The sequence below is a fragment of the Notothenia rossii genome (genome assembly GCF_949606895.1).
Source record: "Notothenia rossii genome assembly, chromosome: 9".
NCBI classification, from domain to species: Eukaryota; Metazoa; Chordata; class Actinopteri; order Perciformes; family Nototheniidae; genus Notothenia; species Notothenia rossii.
This window is the reverse complement of record NC_136907.1, coordinates 12,744,974-12,770,933: the sequence shown is the minus strand read 5'-3', so window position 1 is coordinate 12,770,933 and position 25,960 is coordinate 12,744,974. Positions and strand designations below refer to the sequence as shown.

The window sequence follows — 25,960 nt, the reverse complement described above, 5'->3', positions numbered from 1 at the left end:
AATTGGTATTTTGTGCAATATATTGATGATAATGATGATGACACATCTTTAATTGTTTAACACTTTTCATACACCAGGTGCAGCTCAAGGTGCTTTGACAACCAATTGTTATATAGTATTTTATTTTACAGTAGTTAGTGTCCTACATGTGTTGTGTTAATATTGTATTTATTTCTAATTTGTTACAATAGTCTTTAATATAGTTTTTTTTAATAGTTTTTACAACAGTATTATTTGTTGGTTCTTTCTTGTAAAAAACCTTACTGTTCTTCCTGTGTCTTTGTATGCATAATTTACAGCAAAGCAAATTCCTTCCATGTATTAACCGACTGGGTAATAAAACCCGCTTCTGATTCTGAATTTAAAACAAATTAAAACTACAAATAAGAAATTCCCCTTCAGGTCCAATCTTTTTGCATACAATATAAAGTATAAACGCAAAATCTAACAATTCAAGGGACAAAATAGTTTTTATAACAACAATACAATAAATAATGATCCCGCTTGATAAAATAAAGGAAGACAAAATGAATAAATAAAATAAAATAAAACGCATACAATGAATAAGTAAATAAAAATATATTTATAAACTAATAATAATCAAATAAATAAATGATAATAATGGAGATTAAAGCCACAAGCAGCTGTGAGGGCACCGCACAGCTTATCCTTTTTTACATGGCTGGTTTATTCAATACAAGTACAATTTGATTATAAACACACTCCCACACAAAAATTATGTTGTGTGTAGTCTTTATAAGTTATTTAGCCTTGTGTAGAATCAAAGCGACCCAGCAGGGGGCGTCTCGTTTCCAGAGAACAGGATGGAAGTCCCCTCTGCATACCGGAATTGCCTTTCACGCCGCTCGTTGTCGGCCATTTTTTACAACTACAAGCTCCCCGACACACAAAACATAACACACTCCCGTTATAACTGTAAATATTATCGGAGTACACCACCGCAGTGAGACGTGTAAGTCCAGTTTCTCCGTGGTAATGTTGATCTTTACATTGTGCTGCCTAGCTAACAGTGGTTAACTAGCTAACGGGGATGCAGTTGGCTGTTGTTGTCGTTCCGGCTAATGCTAGGCTAACGTACTGATGTGCTAAAGCATAAACTAACGCTAGACTGCGAAGTTGGCTGAGATGGGCCTTGGTTAATTCCTACAGCTTGGACATCGTCTCGGTTGCTGTTTTACTGTCAGTTTATATCTTGATACATACACTATGATTTCAACTTGTGCTAGCTAACAGTACTTGGTAAAAGGTTGCACGCAAGCTAACATGCATCGTTAGCGTGGGTGCTAGCTCATAGGGATGATACCGTTAGCTAACGACATCGAACATCATTTCCAATACCAGATGAATGTTTGTCGACCGACCGCTCATCAGATGGCTAAGATTCAGTTACATTAGCTAAAATCAGATAGAAAGAAAGGGGCTGATGTGCCTGGTTAGTGGTCTCCGTGGGAGTTCAGTGTGTGCGCAATGCGACATTGTTAGGTCTAGGGTTTCTTAAGGTCGCCAACTAGATGTAGTTCTCTTGTTACTGACTAACATTATGACAATGAGTTTAAAACCATAACCAGGTCAATTAGAAATACGAAAATAGAGTGTTAATTGACTGTAAATTGGTTTAACGTTGTTTGTCAATAACACCTCAAACATGTTTGCAAAACCCAATAATCCCGGGCTTTTTTTGTATAGATGTTAACATAAATAAATTGCATATTCAGAAAACAATATAAAGTTTGTGTGACACAAAACACAGATTATACATTGAACAGACGCATATTTTTGATCTCTTCAGTACATACAAACTACCATGCCCTTCATTTCAAATTCTGAAGGAGATACTAAAAATACAAAAAGGTGTAAGGATGAATTTGGTCACACCGAAACAATTGGGGCATTTTATCATTTGGTGTAATGGTGCATCTTGCTTTTATTATATTTTTAATGTAATTGTTTAACGAAGAGCTGGAAGAACCTGTTGAACAATGTAAATGCAATACTGTCAGAGTGTGAAATATGATTTTTGTTCAATCTTGTAGCAGAAATGGAATGATATGGGTTGAATTCACAATTGCAGCATAACGCATGAAGGTGTGTTGGATGAGTTGTGTTGGTGTGGCTTTTGTATTTGTGTCTGTCTAGTCTCGAAGAACAAATACTTGGATGAAGCTGAGAACATTTTCTAACAGCCTTTCTTGTACTGCTGCCAGGAACAGCCGTCATGTCGGACTTTATTGTCAGCGAGGCTGAGGAGTCGGAGGAGGAGGAGGAAGAGGAGGAGGAGTTAGAAGAGAAAGACTTAAAACCTAAAAAGACCCAGCGGTTTGTGGAGGAAGATGGTAAGAATGGAATGGTTTAGTTCTTGGCATGTGTTTGAGGTGGGTTGAATGATTTGCTGACCACTTATATCTCATTACTTAACAGACGAGGAAGAAGAAGAAAACACAGAGGACCAGGATGAACGAGGAAATTTACGCGGTCTCATTGATGATGCAGAAGAGGAGGACGAGGAGGCGGCGGCACCAGCACCTGCAAGTGCAGCGGGGAGTGACTCAGAAGAAGAAGTGAAGCATCGACGGAAAAAACGCAGTAAGTGCATTTGATATTTTAAAGAGATCCAGCCATGATACAGTGTGTTGTTGTGGTTAGTTTTAGGAAGTCACCAAGGGACAAGCTGTATTGGATCTCTTCCAATTATTCCATACATATTGACATTCTGCCTATTCCTATACCACCCTTCATAGCTCTTCTGCCTTTCTCTGTGCAGTTTTGATGGGTCACACACACACAGAGGAAATCCTAGAAAATGTAAATCAAAAAGTACATCAGATATGAACATGTGTGATGCGTATTCGACAACTGAGGTCTTTTGGTCAAGGTGTCAACATAACACCGTCTGTTTACCAGAGAGCTTTTATAATTAGATTTCTCCAACTGTGAAATCCCAAATATTGAAATCATTTTGGAGACACAAACCCGGTTCTGAATTGATTTGGGATCGGGTCATTATTGTAATTTATTGTTTTTGTCTGGCAGAAATGTTACCAATTACCTCATATCAGCATCTCGACAGGAATGTCAGCAGTGATATCCCAATATAATAGAGAAGTCATTGATTACGCTGTAAATACCAGATTTATGGCCATTCTGTAATACTGCAATTACATTTGCAGGTCTCCCTTGTAAATGAGATCGATGATCTCAAGGGACTAATCTGTCTAAATAAAGGTTTGAAATGAAATGAAAACAAATAGTTAGTGTTATTAACAAGTTCTGGATAAGACCTTTTTACTGGACTTTGCTAAACAGTAAATCAAATTAAGTTTTATTTATATAGCACATTTTAAAAACGATTTTTGGTTTCGAGCCAAAGTGCTGTACATGCAATAAAAAAACTTTACTGCGATAGCAAACAGAAGACAATAAATTACAACAGCAAATATAAAAATCAAACACAGGAAAATGTCAGCTGTCGTACTCTGCTCTGACTAGAAGGCCAGGGAGAAGAAGTGAGTCTTTAGTGTCGATTTAAAACCCCCTAGGGTCTGGGCCGACCTCACATGGAGGGGCAGAGTGTTCCAGAGCCTAGGGCCCGCTGCTGCGAAGGCTCGGTGACCGACAGTAAAGTTTAAAGAAAGATTATACTTGTATTATTAAAAACGAGCCATGTAAAAATGGAGATAAGCTGTGCGGCGCTCTCACTTGTGGCTTCATGGTTGCAGCGTAAAGGATATGTGTATATATATATATATATATATCGTGTATATATATATATATTATAAACCCAATGATTTATACTTGCAGATCGTAGTGACGACTACCTGGATGACGATGATTTGGACCTGATTGAGGAAAACTTGGGTGTTAAAGTGAAAAGAAGGGTAAGAATCTCCTCACTTTTTTCTCTACAGTAATACAGTCAAGTTAAAGCTAGCACTGCTGATGCTGTACTCGTCTGGTTTCACAGAAGAAGAAATACGACCGTGTAAAAACACTCGATGATGATGAAGAAGATGACGACGAGAAGGACTTGATCGCGGACGAGATCTTTCATGGAGATGCAGAGGGCGATCTGGAGGAAGGGGAGGCCGTCGATGAGCCCCTCCACCAAGCAGATGACGAGGAAGAAGGAGAAGACGAGGAGTCAGGTAGGCCAGGAATTTTAGATCGGTCTTTAAATAACTAAAGAGCAGAGAAATAATAGTTACGTCCACTGAGTCGCACACTTGGTCTAAATATTGTGCTGTATAATTGATTTGTTTTCTAAATGTGTTCCACAGATATAGACGATTTTATTGTGGATGATGACGGCCAACCCATCACCAAAAAGAGGGGCAAGAAGTTCTCAGGATACACAGATGCGTGAGTGTCAAAGATTATGCAACAAATCTATCATTCAAAAGGTTTAGCGTTTGTGGGGCAATACGCTCCATTGCTATATTTCTATATCTGGTAGAGTCTAAATCGCATTATCATTTTTCACATAAACAATATTATTACTTTTGGAAACAACAATACAATAAGCACATAATGTCTGCTTTAAGTGAAACACATAATCACTCCACTGCGCTGCCCTTCCTGCCACAGAGCCCTCCAGGAGGCCCAGGAAATCTTCGGCGGAGACTTTGACTTTGCTGAATTTGACGCAGACGCATACGACCAGGGGGAGGAGGAGGAGGAGGACCAGGATGAAGAAGCTTGGGACCGACCCAAGAAGCAGACAAAGAGGAGGCAAGGCAGGAAGAGCATCTTTGAGATCTACGAGCCCAGCGAGCTGGAAAGTAGTCACATGACCGACCAAGACAACGAGATCCGTAACACAGACATGCCGGAGAGGTTCCAGGTTTGTGTGTTTATCGTCAGTGTTGTTGATGCTAACAGTGTTGTTGATGCTAACAGTGTTGTTGATGCTAACAGTGTTGTTGATGCTAACAGTGGTGTCGATGCTAACAGTGTTGTCGAGGCTAACAATGTTGTCGATGCTAACAGTGGTGTCGATGCTAACAGTGGTGTCGATGCTAACAGTGGTGTCGATGCTAACAGTGGTGTCGATGCTAACAGTGGTGTCGATGCTAACAGTGGTGTCGATGCTAACAGTGGTGTTGATGCTAACAGTGTTGTCGATGCTAACAGTGTTGTTGATGTTCTGTTGCAACGATCTCATCTGGACCATAATGGATCATAGTGACTGCTTTCTCAGGTGTATTCATAATGAAGTGGTCTTATTTATTTACACCGTGTTTTCCTGATGTTTGCCATGTGCCTGTTATCCTGACTCTCTTCTCCTTCTTATAGTTGCGATCCATCCCTGTTAAACCCGCTGAGGATGATGAGCTGGAAGAGGAAGCAGAGTGGATCTTCAGACACGGATTCTCCACTCTAACTATCTCCATGCAGGTACGCCCTAACCCTCCACACTCAGGAAAAATATGGACACAGAATGCAAAAGATTGGATTTCCACTCATGATACCGTGTTAGATTCCCCTTGAGCACGATACACCATTCTCTTTTCCTTGCCTCTAAAAAGGTTCTGTTTTTTTGTGCCCTGAATAGGAGAGCACAGATTATCTGGACAGGGGGACGACTACAAACTTCAGCAGGAAGGGCCCCAGCACAATTGCCAAGATCAAAGAGGCCCTCAACTTCATGAGGAATCAACAATTTGAGGTACAGTGAGCCATCATTTTGTTTAGCGTTTCTTTAAAAAAACAATAACATAAGTATTTTGAGAAAGAATGCCAAATACAAATTGTTTTCTTTTTCTCAGGTCCCATTCATAGCTTTCTACAGGAAAGAATATGTGGAGCCAGAACTAAACATAAACGACCTGTGGAAGGTTTGGCAGTGGGATGAAAAGGTAGAGTTTGATTATTGCTTATGGAAAGATATTGTTGGGAGTAAGGATGAAAGGGTGGGTATTCTGTGTGCTCGGCCAATCTTTATCCAGGGGGTCCGCGGGGTCTTAAAAAGTATTAAAAGTTGATCAATCAATTTAGCGAAAATGAAGGCTATTAAAAAGTATTAAACGGCATTTTCCAAGGTATTACATTTTGTAGCTTGTTTTCAATAAGTATATAAATGGTCCAAAGAGGCTGTATTTTACAGTGTGCCTGAATGTAATCATTGCGTAGGTGTGTAGTGTGATTCTGTGTAGTTTATTTATGGCATCCCGTTGGGTTTGACGTCATCTGAACAGGACATCGCACGCTCACTGCTTGATAGCGCGCGAAGGTCCGTTTACGCCGGTATTTAAACAACATCGTTATGGGGAAATGCAAGTTTGCGTCCGAATGGTTGGAAGATAAGGAGGAAGGACAATCAATACTGTAGATAGTAAATGTGAGGTAAAGTGTGTCGCCAATGTAACCGGTTAAAACTAGAAGTGGCGATGAGGTCTTAAAATGTATGGAAAGGGTCTTAAAAAAGGTCTGTAAAGGGATTACATCTGACTTCAGGATTCCTGCATATACCCTGATGTCAATGTTCTGCACTTCTGATTTCTTGAATTCTACGTTTTCCTCCACCAGTGGACTCAGCTGAAGAACCGGAAGCAGAACTTGACCCGTCTGTTCCAGAAGATGCAGGCCTACCAGTTTGAGCAGATCTCCGCTGACCCTGACAAACCTTTGGCTGACGGCGTCCGTCCTTTGGACATCTCCGACCTGGACAGGTAGCCCCGATGGTTGATGCTCAGAAAGATCATCTCTTATGCATTCTATTTCTTTGTGACTGCACGAATCTATGAATATTTGCAGGAAATTCAAGTGATGGAGTTTATACTGTGATCAACAATAAAGCGCCTTTTCTGTCACAATCAAACCTAATTTATTCTTTCTATAGATTGAAAGATGTGCAGACTCTTGAAGAGCTGGGGGATGTTTACAACCACTTTCTGCTCTACTACGGCCGAGACATCCCCAAGATGCAGAACACTGTAAAGACCACTAAGAAGAGGCTCAAGAAGATCAAAGAAGTGAACGAGGATGGTAAGATGGACGCCTCTGAATTTACTAAATGATTTGAAATTGTTCAGTTCGATGGTGTGTTTGCCCTGTTGTTCCAATGTTCTTAATGACTGATTATTATTGTCCGCCTCCTCAGGTGAAGAAGAGGAATTGGAGGTAGAAGAAGAAGAAGAAGAACAGAAAGGACCTGACCTCAAGCTGGCGTCTCGTAGAGATATGTACAGCATCTGTCAGAGCGTAGGACTTGGTTAGTCTCCTTTTTTTACCTACCACATATACAGTGTATTAGGGCTGTGCAATTAATCGTATTTTAATCTCGATTAAAATGTTGGCTAGCAACAATTACAAAAACAACGTAATCCAAATAAAACGATTATTAATTTTATTAAAATTAAAAAAAAATGTAATGGTTTTTTTTAAATAATTTTTTTGTATTGTTTTTTCAGTTGAATTATACTTAAAGTTCAGGGTAATCAACTGTTAAAAACATACTGTTCAAATTTATTTTTCAATAAATGGAAGTTTTCAAAGTAAATGGATAATTGTTTTAATAATCGTGATATCAATTATTGACCAAAATAATCGTGATTATGATTTTTGCCATAATCGCACAGCCCTACTGTGTATAATAGGGGTCTCTTTGTGTAGCGGCATTCCCGATATTGATAATTTGAAGTAACTCATTTTTCTGTTTCTTCCTCACTGCAGATGGCTTGGCTAAAAAGTTTGGGTTAACTCCAGAGCAGTTTGGAGAGAATTTGCGTGACAGTTACCAGCGTCACGAGACGGAGCAGTTCCCGGCCGAGCCCGTGGAGCTGGCCAAAGACTACGTCTGCAGTCAGTTCAGCTCTCCTGAGGCCGTGCTGGAAGGAACCAGGTACATGGTGGCCATGCAGATCGCCCGTGAACCTCTGGTCAGACATGTCCTCCGACAGACCTTTCAAGAGAGGGCCAAGATCAACATCAAGCCCACGAAGAAGGGGAAAAAGGTTTGGACGCACTTAATCTCACGGGTGTTACTATAACAGAAATGATTCTGGCTCTTAACCTGCCTTGCCCTTTGCTTTCTTCCTCTAGGAGATAGACGAGGCTCATTTTGCCTACTCCTTCAAGTATCTTAAGAACAAGGCTGTAAAAGAGCTGAATGGGGATCAGTTCTTGAAGATGGGCCTGGCAGAGGAAGAGGGGCTGCTTACCATTAATATCTGCATTGACCTTTTAGGAGTCAAAGGGTAAGCACAGGGACAAAACTGAGAAATATCTGCATGTTTTGCAAAGGTTCGCCTACTCAATTCAGATATTTGTTACTACATGATTACAGGCTACAAGGATTAAGGAGGATCCCCACACAAGAAATGATAAATAACCAAACATCCCTAGGTCTTATAGCTCTGATCAGTTCTCTTTTTCATTCACATTCCTTTGCCTTAGGATATTTACAAAGCACAGGATCTGATGTGATGAACTGTCTGCTTTTCCAGCGCCTGTAAAGCTTTTCTGTTGAATGAAAGTTGAGTTGATAAGTAGGATAGGTCCCTGGAGTCTGATTTATTTTTAAGCTGCAGCTTATGTTTGTCTCCTTGTCAGTAGAGCAAGCATGGGGCTTTGGAATTATGACTCCAGTGATATTAAGGCGCTGCTTCTGACTGCATGTTCCCTCTGCTTATCCTCAGCTTCGCCGGGGAACAGACTTACTTTGACGAGATCAAACAGTTCTACTACAGAGATGAGTTCAGTCACCAGGTGCAGGAGTGGAACAGGCAGCGAACTCTTGCCATAGAGAGATCCCTCACTCAGTTCCTCTACCCTCAGATGGCCAAGGAGCTCAAGAGCAAACTGATCACTGAGGCCAAGGAGAGCATTGTCCGGGTAATGCCTCACTATATCTGTCCCATTGTATCAGTATTGTATAAATATATATGAAATTATAGGTGCAACATTGTTTAAAAATGTATGTTTGATGAGTGTGTTTTTATGAACCCTCTGTGTTTCTCCTCACAGTCCTGCTGCCGTCGTTTGTACAACTGGCTGAAAGTGGCTCCTTACCGACCAGATCAGCAGGTTGAGGAAGACGATGATCTGATGGATGAGAGTCAGGGCAAAGGCATTCGGGTGCTGGGAGTAGCATATGCGCCCAGCAGGTATTTACCCTACAGTATTGTCTGCATTCACAGTATGTATTTTTCAGTTCCTACCCTTTTTGGTTTGAAAGTAAAGGTTACCTCTGCGCACTAGGGCTGTCCTGAATTCCATTTTTCGAGCTCCAGATAGTCAGTAGTAATCAGCAGCAAATATTCGGCCCGTACAGGGGGGACTGGGGGGGGTGCGTAGTAATCAGCAGTGAACCGCTTCGACACGTGTATTTCGGTTTATTCACGGCATTCATTTTGTTATTCTACAGTATTGTTGTGTAAGTGTAATTTGGCTTGGCTTCCTATTTTGTATGGACATGCTTTTATTTTGAAGGAGAGCGCTGTGGACAGGAAGTTGTTGTTGGTATGGAAACAACGTGACGGAGATTAACGGAGCAAAGTCATATCTACATATAAAGACGGAGAAAGTAAACGATAACGTTTATGGTTAAGTGTTAGCACCCCCCGAAGAGGCACAAGCTCTTACGTTGATATTGGATATTTCAATAATTTCAATAATTTTAATATTTTAAAAACGGAGACAAAATGAATATCCGAATAACAAAATTGAAACCCGAATAGTACTCCAACGAACGAATATTTTGATATTGAGGTACAGCCCTACTGCGCACTTACTCAAGGGGCTCACTCATAAGTTCGTGAAAGTAACTGTGTAAGTGTGCAGGCTTTACACAGTCTAAACGGATAGAATGACTTACTTTAAATTAACAACAAAGCAATGTTTACTGCATTTAAGACACACTTATTTGAAAAAAACGTTTCTGACTTACCCACTTTGCTCCAACAGAGACACACCCGTGTTCTGTGCTCTGATCAACGGGGAAGGGGAGGTGGCCGACTTCCTGCGTCTGCCCTACTTCATGAAGAGGAGGAACGCCTTTAGGGAGGATGAGAGAGAGAAGAAGGTACCAGCTGAGAACAGTTAATAGTCAACAGTTGCTTTTGTTAAGGGATGCATCTTTGAGATGATCTCTCACATGTGTGTGTTATCTTCAGGCCCACGACATCGAAACCCTCAAAAAGTTTCTATCTGGGAAGAAGCCTCATGTCGTGGCTGTCGCTGGGGAAAACAGGTAACATTAGTTAGTTTTTTTGAATGTGCTGAAAAGAACAACATTTCCAAGTTATTATTGAGTTGCGGTTGAAACATTAAAAACCTGCCATGTGCTGCAGAGATGCTCAAATGATCATGGAGGACATCAAGAGGGCCATCAGCGAGCTGGAACAAGAGTCCTCTGTCCCCGCTGTGGGAGTGGAGCTCGTTGACAATGAGTTGGCCACGCTGTACATGAACAGCAAGAAGTCTGAGGTAAACACTCAACACCTCACTGTAGTGTCTTCATCACACACTGGCTCTGACACATGGGGTTTCACGCTTCACTGTGGCGAGTAACCACAGCAAGTTCACACTAACTGGTGGATTGAAGACATGCTCCAAAGCTCACCTCGTCCTGATCCTCTGCTTTCTCTCTGTGCAGGTTGACTTTAGGGATTACCCCCCCTTGCTGCGACAGGCTGTGTCAATAGCCAGGAAGATCCAGGACCCCCTGATAGAGTACGCTCAGGTTTGCAGCACTGATGATGATATTCTCTGCCTCAAACTCCACCCGCTGCAGGTGAGACTATTATAGGCTATTATATCTATCTATATATTGTGCTTTATATTTTGTTTTTATTGTTTCTTCCAAAAGTGTTACAGCCATAATCACACCATTTCCTTCTTAACAGTCTACTTTAAATATATCAGTGTGTGTCACTATGTTAAAAGAAAAATGGAATTGTGATGTTTGCCTTGTTCGTCTTTTGTTTGCTTTCTGGACATTTGGTAATAGGTCATGACAGTTTGTTTTTATTTGTATCAATAAATATTAGGGATGTAACGATATATCGAATATCGCGATAAATAGATCTCTCAATACCGTCGTGAGACTGACAAAATCTACCGCGATTTATTTTTTTAAACCTTTATTTAACCAGATGGTCCCATTGAGATCATCGATCTCTTTTTCAAGGGAGGCCTGTCCAACATGGTTACAACATGAACATAAAACAACAGACAACACAAAAGGACATGGTATTCACAGGACTACATGTACATACCTGGAGACATTGACAAGTACCAACAGTATATTTATATCTCGCCCTGTCAATAAGCCTCACCTTCTTAGCAAACACTGTATTGTTTTTGAAGCGGTGGAGAGACAATGCACAGTTTTACCCACTGCCCAAAGCATATCTCTCTGTCCCAGCAACATCAGTACCAAGCAAGAGAGTTTTTTCCACAGCAGGGAATATTGTAAACACCCAAACATCCCAGCTTCTACCTGGAAATGTGGACATGCTCATATTCCTAAAAGATAAACTTGATGATGCTGAGTGAGTGAGTGAGTGAGTGAGTGAGTGAGTGAGTTTGAGTTGAGTTACTTGAAAAACTAAAGTGAAACTTGATTTATTCTATTGCAGGGTCTGATTATTATATTGTTGACACTTAAAAATACTACTATCCTACTAAAATGCTGTACAAATCAGATTTATTATTTAATAAAGAAATTTAAAAAAAATGTTTTTAAAAAAAACAAACATTTTTTTCCTTTTATTTTTCAATATCGCGATAAATATCGTGCTGTGAACTTTTTATCGCGATATTATCGTACCGTGAGTTTTTGGTATCATTACATATGATAGGTTAAGAGATCAAAAGTTGTATTACTGAGCAAGCTACCTGGAACTTTGACCTGCTGCCAAGCAGGCCTATTCAACTGGCGGCCCGCGGGCCAGATGCGGCCCAGAACCAACTCCCGAGTGGCCCAGCCTCCCGTAGCCAAATTCCTACACTAGTACAGACCTTGAACGCAACACTCCGCGTTGCATAGAAACCCCCAAACCACAACGTAGCACGTTTTTTGAAAGTGCATCTAGTGGTGCTAGTAACGGTGGTCCTATGATAGCAACTCTAAAACATGTCTCTCTCAACTCTGAAGCGTAAACAGAGACAAAACGGTAATTGATCTTGTGGAGCAGATCCAAGTCAAGCTGGACCTTTTCGCGACCGACTTGAGCATGGGTCGGATGCTGCATTTTCCGACGCTCCCCAAACACATCACATCTCCGGCACAAATCACGGATGTGATGACAGATTTCATTGCGAGGTTGAAAGAGAACTTTGCCGGTCGATTGGATGGACTTGCTCTGCCCACAGACGTGATGATGGGCTTTGCCAGAGACCCCTTCACTGTTGCAATAGAGGGGGACGTATCAACCAGAGCAAAGGAAGTGGTCCCCTGCATCGACAAGGGGAAATATACACTGGAACTTATTGACATGCAGCGCACTAACGGGCCAGCGAAGTTTTGGAGTGATGTCAAAAAACAGCAGTTAACGTTCAGAAAGTAGCGATCTGTGTGCTCAGTATGTTTGGATCAACATACACATGTGAATCAAGCTTTTCACACATGAACTCAATCAAAAGTAGCACTCGCTGCTCCCTAACTGACAGCACTCTTCACCAATGTCTTAGGATTGCATTGACATCCTATGAGCCAAGAATCACTGCTCTTGTTCAAAACAAAAAATGTCCCTTCTCCCATTGAGAAAGTCAGCGATGACAAATCACAAATGAGGTGATAGTAGGCACCTAGAGTAGTTTACTATAGTAGACGTGTAGTGTAGTATTCATTCATATAGTTACCCGTATCCCTTGTTATGGGTTTGTGCACTGAAGGGTTTGACAGTTCTTTCTGTATTCATTTAAATGCACTTTGTAACGTGTCTGGGTCAAATGTGACCAAAACGTATGATTTTTTTTCTATTACTTGAAAAGTGAAAAAATAGTATTGCTTCAGTACTACCTCTTTGTGTTGCATTGGAGCTCTTTAGCTGTGTTTTTTGTATGTGAGGACATTTATTAAGACTGCTATTATTGTATTCATTAAATGCACTTTGGGATGTGCCTGGTTCAAAAAACATAACCTGAATATTTGACTTCTAAAGCAAACAAATGTAATGCTACAACTGTGCACTTTTTTTTTCAGATTCTGTTAAATTAATGCTAATTTGTTGTGTTTTTATGCACTTTTTGACCTACCTTTTGTTAGATGAACAATGAATAAAAATTGCATGTTTTTCATCACAGTAATATGTGTTGGTTTAAAATGTGTCGCTACCCGCTTTTTACAGGCCGCTGAATGTCTGGCCCAGCTGAATTTTGTACTTATAAAATCTGGCCCAACTGAATGTTTAGTTGAATAGCCCTGCATTAAAGCATAAATAATTATAATATAATAATATAACATAATATTATTCTGAAATTGCCAATGAGAACATTTTGTGTGTTTTAATGATTATACTCGCTCTTATACTACTATAATGCAGGACTTCCTTTAAACAGTATCTCTACACTGTGTTTTTACTAAAGTCAAATATATGAGTACTTCCTCAACTACTACCCATTCTCCAAACTACTTACAAAGCCACTTTCTGAAACTGTCTTTTTCCGTCTTTGCTTCTCAGGAACAAGTGGTGAAGGAAGATCTGCTCTGTGCTCTTTACTTTGAATTCATTAACCGTGTGAATGAGGTCGGAGTGGATGTGAACAAGTGCATCGCCCACCCTCACACCCAGAGCCTGGTGCAGTTTGTCTGTGGTCTGGGGCCGAGGAAGGGCTCCCAGCTGCTGAAGGTACGTCTTTGTGATGCTCTCATTCATTGTGTCGTATATTAATGTACAGCGCCGTTTCCCCTAACCTGATCATCTTCATGGTCCTTGTATCTCTGCAGATTCTGAAGCAGAACAACACTCGTCTGGAAAACCGAACCCAGCTGGTCACGATGAGTCACATGGGACCCAAGGTGTTCATCAACTGTGCGGGTTTCATCAAGATCGACACGGCGTCGCTCGGAGACAGGTTGGCTTCTTTTTCAGGAGTCTTTCACTGAGATGATTATACTGATCGCAGGAAAGGCTGTGAATGATCTACCTATGAGCCCCGTTGAGGTTGTTCTAAATCATTTCTTCTATCAAACCTTCCACAGTACGGACTCCTACATCGAGGTCCTGGATGGGTCTCGTGTTCACCCTGAGACGTACGAGTGGGCTCGTAAGATGGCCGTGGACGCTCTCGAGTACGATGAATCGGCAGAAGATGCCAACCCAGCCGGAGCTCTGGAGGAGATCTTGGAAAACCCAGAACGTCTGAAAGATCTGGACCTGGACGCCTTCGCCGAAGAGCTTGAGAGACAGGTCAGTGTGGCTTTTACCCCGTCAATATTAAGTTATAAATAGAAAAGAAACAAGATGAAAGCTTCACACAAATAAATAATAACAGCTGTATACATGTAACCACTATGTATGCCTTTCACCTACAAAGATATATGACATCATTCTTTTTTCTTTGTTTTCCCCTGTAGGGTTATGGCAACAAGGGCATTACTCTGTATGATATCCGTGCAGAGCTGAGCTGCAGGTACAAGGATCTGAGAGTCGCCTACAGGGTCCCCAACACCGAGGAGGTCTTCAACCTGCTCACCAAGGACACCCCAGAGACCTTTTATATTGGTAATACACACCACAATGAAAGCCATTTATATCATGAATGAAATGTCACCAAAGATGAAAAAGACATTATATTCCTAACTATAAACACTCAGTGCCTAACACAGGACTTTTATAAAAGGAGTGATGTTGCTATGATACCAGTGGCTGTAGAATAGCAGCCCCGTCGGCCTGTGGTTGATGTTTTGCCTTCTTTTTCTTTTACAGGTAAGCTGATCACCAGTATAGTAACTGGTATCGCTCACCGGCGGCCTCAGGGAGAGAGCTACGACCAGGCCATCAGAAACGACTCCACCGGGCTGTGGCAGTGTCCTTTCTGCCAGCAGGACAACTTCCCCGAACTCAGCGAGGTACCAAGCACAGGAGTGTTTCTTCTTTTGAGCAGTTAATGTTTCAAACAGCTGAGAGTCTGGCATCTAAACACCATCTTGTTATGTCCCCGCTTCAGGTTTGGAATCACTTTGACAGCGGTTCGTGTCCAGGTCAGGCCATCGGGGTGCGGTCCAGATTAGATAACGGCGTCCAGGGGTTCATTCCCACAAAGTTCCTCAGTGACAAAACGGTCAAACACCCCGAGGAGAGGGTCAAGGTGAGGCGCTGTTGTTGTTATTTGTTGTGCTTTGCTGATGCTTCAAATTATATTTCCGTATTCTTTTAAATAAATTCCCCCCAAGAAAATGTATATATTGATTATAAGCCGCTTTCTCACCAAGTACTTTGCCGTACTTAGTTCCCAGCACTTAGTTCCCCCATGGAACTAAGAGCCGGTCGCGTTCACACCGGAATAAGTTCCCTGAGGGAAGATTATGCAAATGAAGCTGCTGAAGTCACTTCTTCTTCTTCTTCTGCTCTGGGTTTACTGGCAGGCCGCAAACAACTTCACGGCGTATACTGCCACCCGAAGTCCCCGGCCCGAAGTCCCCGGAGTTAGGGACTGGATTCAGTAGAAGCTGCTGGGACTCCCAGCAGCTTCTACTGAAGCCTTCCGAGCCAGAACGCCGACACCTCCTCATCTCCACCGCTCCCTTTTTTTTCTTGTGTTGCCATAAGTTAGTCTCTTCGTTTGTGCACGGGGCTAATGCTAGTAATGGTAATGCCAGCAAATGCAATGGCGGCTTCACACCAGTTAAAACTTTTCCGAGTTTTACGGGGCGTGGTTTGCAATCCGCTCTAGTTGGACTGAAAAGGGGGGAAAGTTCACATGAACTAAGTTCTCTTTTTGGTGTGAACGCAAAATCCCAGGAACTATCGGAACTAAACGGGAAAAGTAGTCCGGTGTGAAAGCGCCTATAGTTATCAGTTGGTGCCTGGCTATTTCTGTCCTTCCTGTCTTGTTTCCATCTATCCTCGCACATATATAAAACTGAATGGCTCCCCTTCCCTTCTCCTCCCTCAGGTGGGTATGACGGTTCACTGCCGCATCATGAAAATCGACATTGAGAAATTCAGCGTGGACCTCACATGCCGCACCTCCGATCTGATGGACAAGGCCAATGAGTGGAAGCTTCCCAAGGACAGCTACTATGACTTTGACAAAGAGACTGAAGACCAAAAGCAGGAAGAGGACCTCAAAAAGAAACAACAGCGAACACGTGAGTATAATAACAGAATTAGTCAAAGTTGTTTGAATCAACACGGCTAATAAAACGCTGCGTTGCGCTACTCTTGCTAGCTGTTTTGTCTCGTATTACAACTTGTTTACCCGACAACATTTACATCCACACCACTCCCCTTATACCATTTCTCTTTTCCTCTGCAGCATATATAAAGCGTGTGATCGCCCATCCCAACTTCCACAATATCAGTTTCAACCAGGCGGAGAAAATGATGGAGACCCTGGACCAAGGAGACCTGATCATCAGACCCAGCAGCAAGGGGGAGAACCACCTCACGGTCACCTGGAAGGTAGGAGAGGAAGGAACAGAAAAAGGTGTCGGAAAACAACACAACCTCGGCTGACTGTGTGATGTGTGTTTTTAGGTGGCTGATGGCATCTACCAGCATGTGGATGTGAGGGAAGAAGGCAAAGAGAACGCATTCAGCTTAGGACACACTCTCTGGATCAACTCTGAGGTAAGAGTTTTTCTCCAGTCATTTTTTGTAAGCCTTCTCTTGTGCTTCATAATCAAACCTTATGCACTGCGGGACATATGTGTTGTTGTGGCTGCTGCATGATTTTTAAAGTATATTGCATTCTCTGCAGGAGTTTGAAGATCTGGATGAAATCAGTGCTCGGTACATTCAACCAATGGCGTCATTTGCCCGAGATCTCCTGGGGCATAAGTACTTTCAGGAATTGGGGAGCAAGGATGTATGTTATATACTGATTTATTTGTATATCATTTCAACTGTTCATAACACAAACAACTCAATTTAGTTTGCATGTTATTGCCACCAGTTGCACCTCTTATATCTTCTTTTCTCTTTTTCTCTCTCTCCAATAGAAAATGGAGGAGTTGTTGGTCAAGACGAAGAGGGAGAAGCCTACTTTTATTCCATACTTTCTATCGGTATGTAAAGAGCTCCCGGGGAAATTCATCCTGGGCTACCAGCCTCGAGGAAAACCAAGGTGAGCAGATTATACTATATGTAGGTTTTCTGAGGATACCCTGTATGAAGCCATGAGTAGAACATGTTGAATAAAAAAGCTGTACTGATTTCAACATTATCCTTTTTTTTTTTTTAATAACTTTTTTTGGATGTTGCTTCTTTTTTCTCAAAGCAGCATAACCTGACAATAACATCAAAGAAATTGTAAATGATATCTCAATAATGTCTCAACCGACAGGTCCATAACTACTACATAAGCTCTAATCTAAATCTGTAATAAAGGGATCCTAAACCGTATGAAAAGATATAGAGTTTGCACTTTTTTCAAGGTTATGGATAAGTATAAAAGAAATGAAGAAAAATGTGTTTAAAGACTAATGATCTGATTTTGTTCTCTAAATATAAAATTCTGGAAAAGATGATGAAACAAGCAGTGTATTCTTTAATGCCGTTTTGAAATGTCATGATGTTGAAAGCAAGGCAGGGAGTCTGGCGTGCGACATTTACATTTTTTTTTTTAAAAAGATACTACTTTTGGTACTACTACTTTTACAACAAGGTTTCCATACTAGGAGAACTAAAGGTCAACATCTGTTCCTCCTGTCCAGGGTTGAGTATGTTACCATCACCCCGGATGGCTTCCGGTACCGCTCACAGGTTTTCCCCACAGTGAACGGGTTATTCCGCTGGTTTAAGGACCATTACCAAGAGCCTGTGCCAGGTATGGAAGCACTCCTCCCAATGTTTATTGTACCACAAATAAAGGATGTGGTTGGTTCCTATCTAACGTTTTCTTCTCCATCAAAGGCGTCACTCCCAGCAACAGCAGCAGAACAAGGACTCCTGCGTCCCTGAACGCCACCCCAGCAAATATCAACATCGCAGGTGAGTCCCGCTCTCCTCCACACACACACACACACAGATATTCAGCATGAGTGGAGTTGTAGGACATTTGACCATCTCCTCATTTATTCCCTTCTCCCTAGACTTGACGCGAGCTGTCAACTCCCTCCCACGCAACATGACCTCTCAGATGTTCAATGCCATCGCCGCGGTTACAGGCCAGAACCAGAACCCCAACACCACCCCCGCTCAGTGGGGCTCCAGCCAGTACGGATACGGTGGCAGCACAGGGGGAGGAGGGGGGAGCTCCTCTGCGTACCATGTGAGTGCAGCTGCTCATATTCAACTACTGTGGAAGCAGACAAGCTGTTTCAGGGATCGTATTCAGGCTCACACGATAATACAAAGTTCTTCTCTTGTTCAATCCTTTATAAACCCTAGGTGCCTACATGATACGAAATATGGATACATAAGGACTTGCTGTTATGGTTGAGGGAGAATTAGTAAAAATACAGTTCAGAAAACACCAAACCATCTGTTAAATACCTTTTTTTTTTTTTAAATATTCATAAGATGTGTAAAACAATAATACAAATAATAAACAAGATAATTAAGATACTGTACACACTTAAGCAGTGTCAAATTGATAAACAAAAATATAATTGACTTACAAATTCTATATAATCAAATGATCTACCTAATTACATAATCCGAAAAGGGGTGGGAAGAAGTTGCACTTATTTAATCCCATCCTTTCTCCCAAAAACTAAATTATTAACATTTTTTTCTTTTTATCTTTATTTTGTATTCCATCTAATTACCTGATTCAAATCAATATGAGCAAGTTAAATACCAATATCATGTTTGAGAAAGAATTTGCAACTTCAACTGAATTTACATGACATGTTTCCCTAATACTGATTTCTAAAAAGAATCTTGAAATAAATAAAATACATTTGTAACCCACATACTGCACATATTTTATTGCATTCTATTTCAATGTAAATTACTGCTTTATATTATTTTATATTTTACTATATTTTTTTTGTGGTGTTCTTAAAATAGTTCGCTATCTGTATTTATTTTTATTTTTTTACTTTTATGTATGCACCACGACACCAAGTCACATTCCTTGTACGTGTCAACCTACCTGGTACTAAACCCGTTTCTGATTCCCGCTCTCTCTCCTCTGCAGGTGTTTGCTACCCCTCAGCAGCCCATAGCGACGCCCCTGATGACGCCCAGCTACTCGTACACCACCCCCAGCCAGCAGGCTCTGGGCACTCCGCAGTACGCCAGCACCACCCCCCAGTCCTCACACTCCCACGGGAGCCTTCCACTCGGGAGCCACGTGTCACAATCAAGCCACCACAGCAGTCAACACAGCAACCCGTCCGGCACACCGACATCCTCCACCTCATCCAGAGGACGCACGCCACAGCAGCAGCAGCCACCGCCGCCAAAGTGAGTAGAGGGGGAGCAGGTGTGAGGGCTGACAAAAAAAAAGACAATCGAAATATAAAAATGTGTATTCAAGAGAAGATAAGATAGGACTTATTTATCCCGAAGGAAATTGTTGTGCCAGAGTTACAAAAATACAATAAACACAGGAGCATAATAATGAAACTGTACAATTCAATAACTACAAGACACATAGACGGTCAAATCATTCATGTAAAAACAATGCTGGTTGTTTTTTTAAATCTTATTTTACCTGCTCCTGTTCTTACTTTTACATTTACTATGGCTTTTTCTTTGTTAGTCCCAACTTCTTTTCTCATATTCAAATGAACCCAGCTACAGGAGATGTACAGAAATGTTGCTGTGATCTGTATCTGATTTTCCCTTTACCTCCAAGTTGAATTGTGTCAATGTCCATTTTGCATTCTCCAACTCAAATGAACCCGTTACTGGAACAGTTCAATCAATGAGTCATTGTTTTTCTGACACTAGATGGTGCTAGACCTTTATTCTGATTGGCTAAGGCTAAGCAGCAGCCTCGCTCTCTGTCTTTTACTAAAACCCCTCCCTCTCTCGTCTCCCCTCCCTCTCGCAGGCCCAGCGGCAGCAACGCCTCCGCAGTGGACTGGGGCAAGATGGCGGAGCAGTGGCTAAAGGAGAAAGAGGCGGAGGGGCGGAAGAAGACCCCGAGGATGACGCCCCGCCCGTCCCCCAGCCCCATGATCGAGAGCACGCCCATGTCCATCGCCGGAGACGCCACACCCCTGCTGGACGAAATGGACCGATAGGACACGGAGGGGGGCGTCGCTACCACCCCCCCCCCCTGCCCAACTCCATTCTTTGTACTGCTTCTTCATCTGGATAACCCTCAAACTGTTCTCCACAACCCATCAGCCCTGTCCATTCATGAGTCACCTCTCCCCCTCCTCATACTGTAGATGTAGTTTGTAAAGTCTGCCATCATGGTTAATCTCAACTCCTTCCTCCCCCTCCCCCATCTCCTTCCAGATGTTCCCCTCCCGACCTCCAGCCGTCTCCTCTGGCTGCTTAGTATTCTGTACAGTCAGAGTAACACTGTATACGTTACTCATAAAGTCAGTACAATGGCAAAAAAAGAAACTTGAAATATCAGACAGCAGTTACACATAGGATATGGACCTACACAGACAATGTCACACAAGCTGCCCTACCTTCTTTACTTCAGCGATTGCTTTTAGTTTGATCTGAATGGTTTTGACAGAGGCGCACAGTCTCATCTTCAAAAACACACTTTTCCTCTATAAGTGGTTAGTGGATTTTTTGCGAGCAGTTGCCAAAAGAGCGCTTTGCCAAGCCAATCAGGACATTTAATTTTTGTATGGAATGCATCACTATGAATAAAAACAGTTTTTTTCTGTTTGAATCTCAAGCCTCCGCTCTTCACATCTGTTAAAACAAACACACCTGTGACCACAAACACACACACACACACTGCAAATGTGAGTGTTGAGGCTGATTTAAAAATCTAAATCGAGGTCAGCTGAGTTTATCTCAAACATGAAACACTGCTAGTTGTCTGTCTCCACCACATGCTGTATTCTGATCAACTGCCTATGTGTTTGGCTCCTGTAGATAGCCTCTATTGTATTGTTGACTCCTATTGACACTAACAACATCCACCTTTGGAGGTAACAGTGGTTGTTGAGAGGACTTCTGTGAGAGAGTGAAGAAACAGTCATTTATTAAACAATTGATTTTTAGTAACAAGTGGAAGTCAGTATTATGTCCGTGTCAGAGCGTCATTTTTTTAAGTTGGCTCCAATTTGAATCCCTTGGGTTTTTAATGTTTAGTGAGTATTTCACGTTTGACACTGCGGTTTGAAGTGTGCCACCACGCCGGATGTGATACATTTCTGCTGTAATTCACTCCCAGCAGTAAAAATGAAGATGCGTCAGTGGATGAAATGTCTCTCAGCGTATTGGCTACCATCGCACTGACTTGGGTGTATATCTCTTTCTGTGCATAATAATCAGAAGTGCACGCAGCTATTTCAGTAAAAGGAACATTGTCGTTAAAAAAAAAACATTGAATCTCTCGTGGTCGTCGTGCGCAAGTTTTTCTCTGCATCCTCTTGACTTATGCATTTTAATGTCTTCTTGCTGTGCCTCTGCCACAGTACAAACAGGCAGCGCTGGTATTCAATGGTGTGCTTCATATTGCTGTGTGCCGAGTATAAAGGTCCCAGAATATGCATTTTGTTTTAAGTAATTATGGTTTTCGAGTACTTGTTTTTTTTACATCTCCCGCCAGATTAAGATACTGCATCTTTCTGAGCGAGGCTGTGATTGGTTCCTGGCGGTAGTTCATTAGAGAGGAGGAATGATGTCTTTGGCACTGCTGATGACCTTTTCTACCTGTGATCCCTTTAATAAAAGTGTTCATATTAAACCCTGAGTCTTGCCTATGCTACTTTCGGGAAAACACTTAGTCTGGTCATGTGATGTGTGTGTGTGGAAATGTGATTAGCTGGGAACAGAATGTGACACATTTTCCAAAACATTACCATTCGTTCGGCTATTTAGCTTTTCTACTTCAAAAAGACAAAACGGTGATGGAACCAATTTATTAACCAGTCATAATCCATGAGCTGTAATTAAAGACTGTTTCCAGATAAGAACAAATGCAGTCTGAGCGAGCAAATCAATTAACTTCGGATGCAACTTCCTGTTTGCTTGCATTTATGAAAACAATCCCTCCATTTTCAAGATCATGAGAACCCTTGTCAGAGGAGAGAGATGCGTTGTGGGGTAAGACTGCGGTCATGTGTGCTGGCGCAGGCTTCACATTAGCAGCACAGACACATGACGGCGAGGAAACAAAGAAATGCACTCGAGTCTGGCACTGACATTCTCTCCAAAAAACATGTGGCCTGGTAAGGAGACACGTGTTTATAAAAGCAAGTGCAGTTAAACAAAAGAAGAAAATAATCTTCAACAAGCATATTCCAAAGCTTTGTGTGTAACTCCATCCAGCAGTACAAACATTCCTGAGAGGACTTCTTGTTGTCTTAACTGAGAAATCATTATATACAACCTCCTCTCAGGCCATCTGAGAGCAACACAAATACATGTTTTAGTTGATATGTCATCACTTTATATACGGTCTGTTCATTATATCCACAGTGTGCATGGTGAGTCTATTTCAGTCTGATTTCCCCCTCCTCTGTGCCGTCATGTGTTGCTGTGTGCTCAGTACAGTGTATCCAGGCGGCCATTTTCTGATCAGCAGCAGTTGGATTTCCTCTTGGTTGGTGTCCGATCGGCCTCTGTGCTGTCTGTGAGCCCTGGGAGGAACACACATTCAAATTAAACAATTGATTTGGCTTTAAAGGGAACAATGTGAGATACAGCATAAAGGGTTGGAATGATAGAGCTGTATAATACTGTACCAACTATGCATTCTAGAAACACAAAAGCCACACTGGTGCATTAGGAGCATTGGGATTTTCACTATATTTCTGATGAAGTAGGTCGCAAGATGATAAAAGGGATTAGAATGAAAGAATAGAAATGTCTTTCTCTTGACTTTGTTCCCTTTGATATGAAGGCACATTTCATTACGTTCCAGTAATAGCATGTGGAAAATCCATCAAAGCAAGCGATCTAAGAAGAAACATCCTTTTGTGGCTCAACTGCTGATAAGAGGCCACATGTAGTCATTTCATTACAAGCAGCACTCTCAGAAAGAACACAGTCTTCACAAGCAAGCCTCTGTTTAGTCCGTTTCGTGCAAACGATGCACATTCCTGTCGCTGTTCACGCTGTTCCACTGACTAACAGTGTGAGGAACAGGAGGGAAAAAGAAAACTGCTAGCAAGTGAACATGGATGTTGACGACGTAAAGTTTGAAATATTTCAGCTTTGCAGTAGCCTCAAATGTAATACTCAATTTGTAGAAATACTCTATGCGTGTGATTTTTTTCTACAAAACAAATAAAGCACCACAGAGTATTTGTAGATGGGGTAAGACATGGTTGGTTTTGTTTTTATCATAGATTTGTTGTCTTAACATCTAAGAGGCACAGATGCCTGAGCAATGCCGGCAGTGGCTCTGTCAGTAGGGGCTTGGACTGGGAGCCGTAGGGTCGCTGGTTCAAGTCCCCGAACAGACTTCAAATATGGAGTGTGGACTGCTACTTAGAGAGGTCCCAGTTCACCTCCTGGGCCCTGCCATGGTGCCCTTGAGCAAGGCACCGCACAACCCCCTCACTCCCCGGGCGCTGTACAATAGCTGCCCACTGCTCCTACTAGACTCCTGGTACTAGGATGGGTTAAAAGCAGAGAACACATTTCACTGTGTGTAGTGTGTGCTCTGCATGTGTGACCATTAAAGAGGGTTTCATCCCTCCCAATTCTATTCTATAATGCTTAGGTGGGATTTTTTATTGGGGAACTAGTTGGTAATTGAATAAAATAAAAAGTTGTTAGTATGATGCTGGCTTATTAATAATGAGACTTGATTGAGTAAACTGACTTACTGATAATGTCACCGTCGCTTCTCGCGCCACTTTTCTCGAGCCCAGACAACACGTTAGCCTCGAAAGTCAGAGAGGCCACACGGAAGAAGAAATTCATGACACCATCTCCTGAGACGATGAAGAGACGGAGAAAGAGTTTAGTGAGAGAGAAAGACAGAAAATGAAAGCATGAATGGATGGAGGGATGGAGGGGTGACAGATTATGGGATGTGTGACTGAATCCCACCTGACTTGGCAGACACAGCCCAGTACTCGGCTTTGATTTCGTCAGAGAATCTTATGGCTTCCTGCTCAATCTGAGACAACTGTTCAGGAGACTGAGGAGAGAGAGACAGAGAGGAGGCAATGTAACAGGGAACAATAGACTGAAGGCACTATAGAATCAGGTTGATACTCTGCTCAAAGTTACATATTCAGAGCTAAACTGATGAGTTGATTCGATGGTTAGTCAATCTACAGAAACGTATGTGGCTGATTTTGATAGTTGACAAAATGCCAAATCTTTACTTTATATGATAGTAAAAATCACAGCAACCATTAAAATAACATTAAAACATACCATTAACACATCTTCAAATTTGTATTTCATTGTTGCCGTTTTTTGTTGTTGTTGACAATCCACTTATTAATTAACAGTCTTGTTTTTGGAATACTTGCACCCACACCGAGGTCCTTCTTGGTGCCGACAAGGAACAGTAAAACACTGGAGGGGTCATTTTCCTTCATGGCGTCCTCCAGCCACTGCCTGCACACACAAACACACACACACACATACACACTTGTGATTCAGCCTCAACTTGTATTTTAATGGTACAATTATTTGATCATTATTTCTTACCTGGCATGTGCTAAAGAGCTGTCGCTGCTCAAGTCAAACACCACTATAATGGCTGGAGAGACAAACAGTAAAAACAATGAAAAGGTGTTTGTGTGTGAGAGAATATACACAATACTCTATCATGAGATCTGTAACAGTGTGCTGTAGAGCTTCATTCACCTTGTGCTCCTCTGTAATATGTTGAAGCGATGCATTTGAAGCGCTCCTGACCTGCTGTGTCCCACCTGAAATGGATCACATGCAGCTTTGATTGTGGTGTTGGGATATTAAGCAACAGGTGAGTCCTTCGCGTTGAGTTAAGAGTTATGAACAGGTTATAATGTCAAGGTCAAACTTGTGAGGTAGTTGTTTTGTGTCTGTTTTGTAGAGACATACTTACAGCTGTAGACTGAAGGGAACACCGAGCACCTCGAAGCGCTCCATCTCAAAATCCACCCCTATGGTTGCTTTGTAGTTCTTATCAAACGCACCCTTACGAAACCTTAAAGGAGCGCAGAGTGAAAGAGAACCAACAATCATCAATGTCTTTTATTATTAATTATTTCTCCATTAAAAAAACGTTTTTGATTAATCATTTTGGTCTATAAATTGTCATAAATTATATGATTTCCTAAAGCAATACAAGGAACTTTTATCTAACAATAAAACTGTCTCAATTTGAAACTGATGCCTTGATCAAATCTACATTAGCAAACATTAACATCAGCTGTACAATTATAACTTTTTCTTTTCTAAAAGCTTGTCACTGGTTCAAATTCCTTCAAAAGGAAACAATTAACCGCACACACAGACTGAAAGGGCCTTGGTTTATATTTTGATTGGCACATTTTTGTGGCAAGTAGTACATAAGTAAAATGTAATCAAAAAAATGTAAGTTTCTAAGTGTCTTTGTTTTAGCTGGCAGATTTCCAGCACTTCTATGATTAAGCAAAAAGGTAAAATAAGCTAAATGAGATCACTCATCTAAAACTTAGAAATGTAATTGGTCTATGAAATGATTTTTGTTTTTATCAAGAAGAGAACATCAACGTATAACTCAATTAGGGACAAGAGTTAAACGTTAGTAA

At 41.6% G+C, this 25,960-nt stretch overlaps 2 protein-coding genes across 7 annotated transcripts in view; one reads left to right on the top strand and one right to left on the bottom strand.

Annotated features, from left to right (window-relative positions):
• Positions 1 to 824: 824 nt before the first annotated feature.
• supt6h (SPT6 homolog, histone chaperone and transcription elongation factor) lies at positions 825 to 20,946 on the top strand. Of its 2 annotated transcripts, none has more exons than XM_079649734.1 (37): positions 825 to 973; positions 2,226 to 2,354; positions 2,440 to 2,604; positions 3,820 to 3,896; positions 3,983 to 4,163; positions 4,296 to 4,377; positions 4,603 to 4,858; positions 5,311 to 5,412; positions 5,570 to 5,683; positions 5,784 to 5,873; positions 6,544 to 6,686; positions 6,857 to 7,002; positions 7,118 to 7,228; positions 7,690 to 7,970; positions 8,059 to 8,213; positions 8,655 to 8,850; positions 8,983 to 9,122; positions 9,922 to 10,039; positions 10,131 to 10,207; positions 10,308 to 10,443; positions 10,613 to 10,750; positions 13,644 to 13,811; positions 13,910 to 14,037; positions 14,165 to 14,372; positions 14,540 to 14,687; positions 14,892 to 15,034; positions 15,133 to 15,273; positions 16,081 to 16,276; positions 16,444 to 16,589; positions 16,665 to 16,757; positions 16,888 to 16,995; positions 17,129 to 17,253; positions 17,843 to 17,955; positions 18,042 to 18,119; positions 18,221 to 18,399; positions 19,273 to 19,541; positions 20,134 to 20,946. In XM_079649734.1, exons 2-37 carry the CDS (start codon positions 2,237 to 2,239, stop codon positions 20,324 to 20,326), a joined length of 5,262 nt encoding a protein of 1,753 aa, XP_079505860.1. In that variant the 5' UTR covers positions 825 to 973; positions 2,226 to 2,236; the 3' UTR covers positions 20,327 to 20,946. The 2 variants fall into 2 exon arrangements, with proteins under 2 accessions (XP_079505860.1, XP_079505861.1); XM_079649735.1 differs by having other exon boundaries at positions 866 to 973; positions 2,232 to 2,354.
• The window catches only part of rab34b (RAB34, member RAS oncogene family b), a 17,201-nt gene continuing 12,088 nt past the window's right edge, over positions 20,848 to 25,960 (bottom strand). For 3 of the 5 annotated variants that reach the window (XM_079649743.1, XM_079649740.1, XM_079649742.1), the window contains 7 exons: positions 25,273 to 25,374; positions 25,053 to 25,117; positions 24,894 to 24,945; positions 24,713 to 24,800; positions 24,282 to 24,372; positions 24,056 to 24,163; positions 20,848 to 22,861 (listed from right to left, as the gene is read on the bottom strand). In XM_079649743.1, the coding sequence (XP_079505869.1) occupies positions 22,800 to 22,861; positions 24,056 to 24,163; positions 24,282 to 24,372; positions 24,713 to 24,800; positions 24,894 to 24,945; positions 25,053 to 25,117; positions 25,273 to 25,374 (568 nt within the window). In that variant the 3' untranslated portion in view covers positions 20,848 to 22,799. Of the gene's footprint in view, positions 22,862 to 24,055; positions 24,164 to 24,281; positions 24,373 to 24,614; positions 24,801 to 24,893; positions 24,946 to 25,052; positions 25,118 to 25,272; positions 25,375 to 25,960 lie in introns of those variants that run through there. The other 2 variants (XM_079649741.1, XR_013802582.1) reach the window with 2 other exon arrangements.